This window comes from Orycteropus afer, unplaced genomic scaffold, assembly GCF_000298275.1.
Source record: "Orycteropus afer afer isolate SDZICR_OR568_19922 unplaced genomic scaffold, OryAfe1.0 scaffold00006, whole genome shotgun sequence".
Lineage (NCBI taxonomy): Eukaryota > Metazoa > Chordata > Mammalia > Tubulidentata > Orycteropodidae > Orycteropus > Orycteropus afer.
Window position 1 is genome coordinate 12079661 of NW_006921593.1, and position 8513 is coordinate 12088173.

At 39.7% G+C, this 8513-nt stretch overlaps 1 protein-coding gene across 1 annotated transcript; it reads right to left on the reverse strand.

Annotated features, from left to right (window-relative positions):
* Positions 1-1695: 1695 nt before the first annotated feature.
* ZNF12 (zinc finger protein 12) lies at positions 1696-7909 on the reverse strand. The gene is made up of 4 exons (XM_042781125.1): positions 7768-7909; positions 7406-7501; positions 2427-3545; positions 1696-1838 (listed from the first exon to the last, which is right to left on the reverse strand). Exons 1-4 carry the CDS (start codon positions 7907-7909, stop codon positions 1696-1698), a joined length of 1500 nt encoding a protein of 499 aa, XP_042637059.1.
* Positions 7910-8513: the final 604 nt, after the last annotated feature.

The window sequence follows — 8513 nt, forward strand, 5'->3', positions numbered from 1 at the left end:
CCACTTCTGAATTGCATAAATTCTACAAAATGTAACTTTGTATCATGTAGAATGTCTTTATCACTAACAGAGCCCACCAAATCGACTGGCTTAAATAGGTGCTATTTCTTACAAAAGCAGCCATCCAGAGGTGGACTGGCTACCAGGCTGGCTGAGTCAGTGGCCTGGTAACACAGGTCGCAGGTTCTCCCAGTCTTTCTGCTTTGCCACTGCTGACAAACACAACCAGGTATCAAATGCAGACAAGGTAATGTTCACTGAAAGGTAAGATTACACTTCACCCTGCATGACTCCTTCAATCTTTAAGAAAACGCTTTTCACAAATAATCCAACAGATATTCCCTTTATTTGTTTGGAAATGGGTCCTGTGACTATACTAAACCAATCACTGGCAATACAAATGGGATTTTCATTTTTGAAACTAATCCAAATTTATCCCAACTCCTGAGAGAAGTAGACATAGAAACTTTGCCAGTAAACAAGGAGAGTGTGACCAGGGAAGTCACTCAACAATGTCTGCCACAAGCCCATATTAACATGTTATCACTAATTCAGTAATAGGAAGAAGCATGCACAATGTTTAAAAGCATTATCATATCAAATAAACATAGAGAATTCCTAAATCACACAGTATTTGTGCTCTGCACACTCATATAGGCATCCAAATAAAACATAATAGACAAACAATATATAAAACTGCGTATATTTTAAGTACATTTTTGAAATGTATAGAGCGCAGGGAGTACTACAGCTGTTTTTCACACATGGAGTCTCTGACATTAATAATTTAAAATTATACAGCATTTTCAATCTACTTTATGCATAGATTATCTTTCGCTGACTATTCAAATACAGTTGAAAATGTTATAAAACCACTGGTTTCTTTATAGAAGATTCAGTTCATTAACAACCACCAAACACATCTATAAATGCTAGGGAAGCGTACAAGGAAAAGCACATTTTATACCTGTCAAGTATTATTTCAATGACAATGTGTATTAAGATATTAACTTGGTGGTGCTATTTAGAATAGATTACTGTATGTATCACAAATAACTCTACTTGAGGATACTCTGCCATTTCCACCATGATTCAAACTGAATACACAATTCCTGTAACGTAACATGCTAAAAAGCTAAATAAATAAAAATGAGCTCTACATACTTCAGGAAGTGCTCCCACATATCTCATGTTGCTCTCCTGTTGAACAATCCTGAAGATTCTACAGCTTCGCTTTATATAAGGACAATGCCTATTCGCAGCAGATCTCTTCTGGTTTTTGTTTTTTTTTTCCCTTCCTTTCTTTTTTAAACAAAAAGTTTGGTATTATATCCAAAACAAATCTTTTAGTATTAACAATTCCAAAAGTGGAGTGTTTTTTTCCACATTCCTTAAATTGATAGATTTCTCCTTGGTATGAATTCCCTGATATAGTAAACATTTTGAATCCATAGTGAAAAGGTACACACATTCTAAATGTTAATTAATTCTACACCTGTACAGTTCAGTATCCAGTGAGTTACGTGATCCTGCTGAAAGTTTCTACATTGTGAATTTTCAGATTACAAGTCTGATGAATTCACAAAGGCTTTTCCACATTCACCTGTGAATTCTCTGTTGCATTATTTCATTCCAGGCAGGACTTTCTTATTCATTACATTGAAAGCGTTCTATGGCATAAAATAAGGTCTGACTTCAGAGAAGCCTTTCCACATCAATTACATTGATATTTCCTTTCCTATGGATTCTCTGATGGCTGTTGAAGGCTGACTTATGATAGAATTTCTTCCCACACTCACTACATTCGTAGGGTTTCTCTCCCGAATGAGTTCTATAGTGTACAGTGAGGTATGACATCCGAGAGAAGGCTTTTCCGCATTCATTACATTCAAAGGGTTTCTCTCCTGAATGGATTCGATGATGTATAGTTAAATAAGACATCTGAGAAAAAAATTTTCCACATTCGTAACATTCATAGGATTTCTCTCCTGTGTGTGTTCTCTGATGTCTATTAAGGGCTGAATTCTGGCAGAAGGTTTTCCCACATTCACTACATTCATAAGGTTTCTCTCCTGAATGAATTCTATGATGTATCGTGAGGTAAGACATCTGAGAGAAGAATTTTCCACATATGTAACATTCGTAGGGCTTCTCTCCTTTATGTATTCTCTGATGTCTACAGAGGGCTGAATTCTGGTAGAAAGACTTTCCACATTCATTACATTCATAAGGTTTCACTCCTGAATGAGTTCTATGATGTACATTGAGGTATGACAACTGGGAGAATAATTTTCCACATTCGTTACATTCATAGGGCTTCTCTCCTGTGTGTACTCTCTGATGCCTCATTAGGGCTGAATTCAGGTAGAATGTTTTCCCACACTCATTACATTCATAAGGTTTCTCTCCTGAATGAGTTCTATAATGTACAGTGAGATATGATAAACGAGAGAAAAACTTTCCACATTCGTTACATTCATAGGGTTTCTCCCCTGTGTGTGTTCTCTGATGTGTGGTAAGAGTAGACTTGCGACAGAAGCATTTCCCACATTCGTTACACTTATAGAGTTTCACGCCTGTGTGAATTTTATGGTGGTCATTAAGTGCTGACTTCTGAGAGAAGGTTTTTGCACAGTAATGACAAACATAGGGTCTCTCTCCAGAATGTGTCCTCTGGTGTTGTGTGAGATGGGTCTTCTGGCAAAAGGATTTTCCACAGTAGCTACATTCATAGGGCTTCTCTCCTGAATGAGTTCTCTCATGTTGAATGAGGTGTAACTTCTGGTAGAAGGTTTTCCCACATACACTACATTCATAGGGTTTTTCCCCTGTATGTGTTCTCAGATGAACAGTGAGAGTTCCCTTCTGGCAGAAGGATTTCCCACACTGGTTACATACGAAAGGTTTTTCTCCTGTGTGAGTCCTTTGATGTATAATAAATTTTGACTTTTTACAGAAGGATTTCCCACATTCACTGCATTCATAGGGCTTCATTTCCATGTGAGACCTTTGATGTACACCAAGATTTGACATTTGCAGGAAGGCTATTTCAGATTCATTCCATTTACAAGGTTTTTCCTCCATATGATTAACAAAAACTGTTTCTGTTTGGAAGGCTTTCTGGCATTCAATATATTCAAAGGGTTTCTCCAAAATATGAATTTTCTGATAAATACTTTCATCATTGAGAGTATCAGCTTCCCCATTTTGATTAAATTCATAAGACTGATCTGAATGAGTTTTCTCAAGCTTAATATGGAGAAGTGACTTCCCACATCCACTACATTCATCGGGGTTTATTCTTGCATAGCTTCCATCACTACTGATATAGCTTGAAACAGACGTTAAACTCTTCTCACATAAGTCACATTTATAGGAGATTTTTCTTGAAGGATCAGGGCTTGTTTCCAAATTCACAGTTTTATCAAGAATATTACCTCTCTCTTCCATCAGCATCTTCTTGTTGATGAATATGGTTTGCTCTGAAAGTTCATCTTCATTTTCCTGGACACTCTCTATCAGCTCATCATCTTTCTGGGCTTCTTCTAAAAAGAGGAAAAATTAACAGAACTTTGTACATCTTCCTACCTAGGATATGGAAGGAGACATGTACATAACTATCTGAGTGTGGGGTAGGTGATGGCTTCATGGACAGATGAAAATAATTCTGAAGGTACTTTTTTCGTAATCATCTCCATTTGGAACAAAACACACACACACGCTCTCTCCCTCTCTAGTGTTGGGGAAAGAAGGGAAACAAATGGACAACACAAGTACCTATCTTTGCTGCAAACCGGGCATAGAAGGTGAAATATAAACAAGGAACAGTGATCAGAAGACAAAAGATGTTGGATGAAGGGCTGATAAAGCAAATATGAACGGACTCACAGCAAATGGGGTAAACTGATTGGATGACAAGGACTTGCTGCTGGTTGAGGATGGTCTCCAGGTATGGATTAGTTTTTTATACCTTATTACGTAAATGAAATTGGCAGAGTTAAATTACCACCTAAGGCATTTTTCCCTTGTAGCATCTGCATTAGTCTAGATCCATTAAAACTCCTTTCCCCTTTTTCTCCCCATTCGGTACAGTAGTGCCAAACAAACATTCACTCAAACTTCCTCGTGTAGATGAAGCATCCTGTAACCTGGGCTCTTAGCTACAATTCAGTTTCACTTGAAAGGAGACTCTCAGGAACACGTAAGACCAACAGGAGATTTTAAATAGACCACAGAGCATGCTACCCTTTCAAAAGTTTCACAAATGTTAAATATTTGAATGATGTTATAATTTCATACTGAACTCATTCTGACCATCAAATTGTATTTGTATGTATTGGACAGTATATCATAAACTCTGGTGAGGTGGCCCAGAGCAAGTTATTTAATAGCCCTCTGTGACTCAGTTTCATCTACCTTTACAATGGGGAATAACGCTACATATCTCACAGGGTTGTTGTAGGATTATACAAATCAATAAAGTACTTAATACTAAACCTGACACAAAATACTAAGTGTAGCAATTATTTTTACCATTTTCAATCTGACAGTTGTCTTAAACCAGTCCTGTCTCTAGCATTCTACAGTCACTCGATTCTGATTGTGAATAGTGCTTATTACTCTCAGTTTCACTTAGTGTAGAAAATTTAAGATTCAGATTCTTCAACCTTCTAAAATAATGACTTTCATTTTTATTTATTTTATAAATTTGTGGATGGACTTGCCTTACTATTTATCATCCACTCTTAAGAAAACTGTATCATCCTTGTCCTCCAAAAGCTACAACTTTCCTTACCTCCCAAAATATTAACACATAAAATGGGAAGAATAAAATTCTGATAGTTTTCATCACCCGAAATACGATCCCAAACTAGCATTATACTCATCTACCAAAAAGTAATTTCTGTTCTAAGAATCTAAGCTAGTGGTACCCAATAAATGTCCCAGCTCATTTTCAACCATAAGTCTGTGCTCCTACTATTTAAACTCAACGGCATTACTTCTCGTGTTAATCTACTCAAAACCTATCTTTCATGGAGAACTGTTGTTCCAAGATTAAAAATAAAAACTTAAATTTTTTCCTACTTCTTTTAGCTCCATTTTCCCTTCAGAGTAGAAAACAATACTGTCTATAAAATATTTTTAGCACAAAGTGATTCAGCCTTGCATTGGAACATAAACATTCCATCTAAAATGGTGAGCTTCAAACTGCTTTGTGCAGCTTTGTTCTCTTTTCTTGACCAAAACCTATCTTCTAAAATGTATGACACTATTTTCTATTTCCTTTCAACTCCAGAGTAGAAATTAAAGTTTTTCTTAATCTGAATTATATGGTATCTTTTAAGTACTTGCAAAATATATAGGTTTGATCTAAGCATGGATATTTATAAATAATTGCCTATAAATTATTTCTTGATAGATAAGAAAGTCCTTTCACCTACCTGGCTCCTTCAGTAATCAAATAAATAAATGACTATTATATGTACATACTACGACAAGGGAAGAAAACACACCCTTCTCTTTATAGGATTATAATCCAGGGGAGGAAAGAGACTGAAGCAAAAAATATGTATGAACAAATAACAGACTACATGATCAGAGTTATTCTTTGAGGCAGTACCACTGGGTGGAATCAAATCTAAGAGAAGTGCCTGGAGTGATGATAGAGTCAGGAAAGCAAAACTTCCAGGAGTTGAAAAATTTGAGCTCAGTCTTAAACATGTTATCTGGGCAAGTAGAAAAAAAACAACACCCCAAGAAAAGTAAAGCTGTAGGGACAATAATCATGTGAATACAATACATTTAAGAGTCTGGACCAAATGGAGTTTAGCAAAAATTTGGGGAAAAAGTAGAATTTTGATAGGCAATAAAGTGCTATATTATAGGGATCCTGAAAGGACAAGGAATTTAAATTCCCTTTAAGAATTAATAGGAGCTTTAGTGGTGGAGTGCCTAAGGCATCTGACTGCTAACCAGAAGGCTGGGGTTCAAACCCACCAGCCACTCCTAGGAAGGAAGACTGGGCAATCTACTTCTGTAGAGATGCTGCATCAGAAACCCAAGGAGCGGTCGCTGTGGGTCAGAACCAAGTTGATGCCACTGAGTTGGTTTGGTTTTAGTTTCAAGAATTAATAGGGAATAGCTATAGGCTTATCTGGTGAGGCTAGTGGTAAGACCAACTAGAGATTCAGATGAACACATCTTAAAAAACTCAATTAGGACTCAAAGCAATCTAGGCATGCCAGAATACAATTTTTGTTTATATCACATTAAAGGAAACTAAGACTATACAGAGGATAAATAAGGACATTTCACATGAAACAGAAACCAGTAGTGCTGGGGAGATCAGTAATGCTTAAGGAGAAGTAATATTTTGAGACTTCACAGAGGCCACTTGTGGGAAAGAGGAGGAGTACAATTTAGTAAATAAAGAGATGAGGGGAAGGTGAACAGAAGCCATAATTTGGAAGAGTTCCTGATTCCACCTCAGACATGGTAAGAATGAAGGAAGTGCTGAACTGCTATCAAAGTGCTAGAGCACAAGCAGCCATTGGGGAGATGAGCATCACTTGGGGTAGGAGCCACGTCAAAACAAACTCTTCACATATGAGACTGGAGGTGCCCTTTGAGAAACTCAAGAAACAAGGAAAACCACAGAAGGTAGAAACAGACCTGCAGAAACATTCCTGGAGAGGTGGGGGAGGGAGGTTATAGACTCAAAATGCATATACATAATAATACTTATTGAGTACTTTCTTTTGACAGGAAGTTATTCAAGGCAATGGAACAGAACAGTAAATAAGAGACAAGAGGAAAACGAACACTTGGAAAAAGAGGGACACCCAGTTACTGTGGCCACGACACTGAAGAAGGGCTGGGTTTCAGGAACAATGAGGAGCACTGTCATCTGAAGCAGAAGTGCACACAGCAACAAAGGGGACAGACATCACTGGCTTAGGCACAGCGTAGGGATCTGGCATCTGACTCAAAGCGAGAGATGTGGAATGCGGAACTGTGGGCAGAGAGCAGTCAGAGGCATTGCACAGTAAAGGAGAAGAAAAACAGGAAGGAAGGTAGAGCACAAGAGTCACATAAGTTACTTTTTATGACAGACTCATGAATGCCTGAAAACAAATCAATGGAGATGGGTTACTGGAAAGGCTAGAGAGAGCGGGCCAAGACCCAGGGCTGAAGAGGAGGAAGGAAGTGGCTGGATTCTGGGTGGTGGTCAGCAGGTAAAAGCTCTGTAACACCAGGTGTGTGGGGAAGCAGGTCTGGGGGTGAGATGCGGGTATCTAAGGCATACAGGTATCTATCTTCAGTCACTTCTCAAAGCTGAGGACCATTATAAAATCCTAAAATCACCTCCAAGTTACCAATGTCCTCACTGCCTCCACTAACACACCTGGGTAACTCTGAAGTAGGAATTCTCCTTCTACTATCCATGGCTCTTCTCCTTGCTCCAACTTGGTGATAACATCCGGTTTGATAATGGGATGCCCTGTTGATGAGAAATGGAAGAGAACTTGAGCCCACTCCTGGCTTCAGGATCTGTCACAGGAGGACGTCCTGCGGCACTAGGTGCACCGCGTACAGGCTGCTCTGGGCTTTACCAAAATTACCACCTTACATTAGGGAGGGACAGACAACAATGCCCTGCCTGAGGCCCAAAGCAAGTACAACACAGGGATCCCATTACAGGTAAAGCCACTACAACTGACAGCAACCCCATGTATTTTAGCAACTCAGCACGTAAGCCCTCCTCACCCAGTGAAATCAGATGGCTGTAGTTCTCCAGCATGACGTCCTTGTATATTGTCTTCTGAGCAGTGTCTAGTTGCTGCCACTCCTCCTGGGTGAAGTCCACGGCTACATCCTTGAATGACACTGACCCCTGTAATGATACCATGATTGGAAATGTGTTACGTGAAAAGGCACACAGGGACAAGATCTTACCATCACCACTGGTAAAGTTAATGACGAACACCGTGCACTTTTTTTAAAAACATGTTACAGGTTGTGGGACGAAAACAAACAAGCTGCCATGAGGTTCATTCAGGGCACACTCGGAACAAAGCCAATGGCTCCCCCCAAGCCAGGCTCAGTGTGGGCGGCTGGGGGCTGAGACATGCACACGCCCCTGGTGCTGAGGAGCACAGGGCCCTGAAAGCCCCTCACGTAAACTCAGGAGGCACACTGCTCCTTCCTTCGGCTTCCAGAACATTAACACTGTTGGCTCTCCTGTGACCACACTGGCAGATCCAGTTGCCTTTGCTGGTCACCACCCCCCACCCCAAAAGTCATCCTAAAGTGGGAGAGCCTAGGGCTCAGTTCCAGGTCCGTTTCTTGCTTCTCTCAACACTTCTGGCTTTGACAGTGACCCCAGCTCACCTCAGGGCTTTAGCTAATACCTGTGTGTATGCCAGTTCACACCGTCAGCCCAGGCCTCTCTCTCGAACTCCACAGGCCTGGGATGGACACCTGTCACTCCTACAGCTTGCCTCAGCTCACGT

Excerpts from the sequence above, each read along its gene's own strand:
- ZNF12 (XM_042781125.1), bottom strand. The coding sequence starts at position 7,909 with ATGGTATCATTACAGGGGTCAGTGTCATTCAAGGATGTAGCCGTGGAC. Across the intron at positions 7,502-7,767 it reads CAGCCATCTGATTTCACTGG|GGCATCCCATTATCAAACCG; the intron begins GTGAGGAGGGCT and ends TCTCATCAACAG. Across the intron at positions 1,839-2,426 it reads TTTATCATATCTCACTGTAC|ACTATAGAACTCATTCGGGA; the intron begins ATTATAGAACTC and ends ACCTCACTGTAC.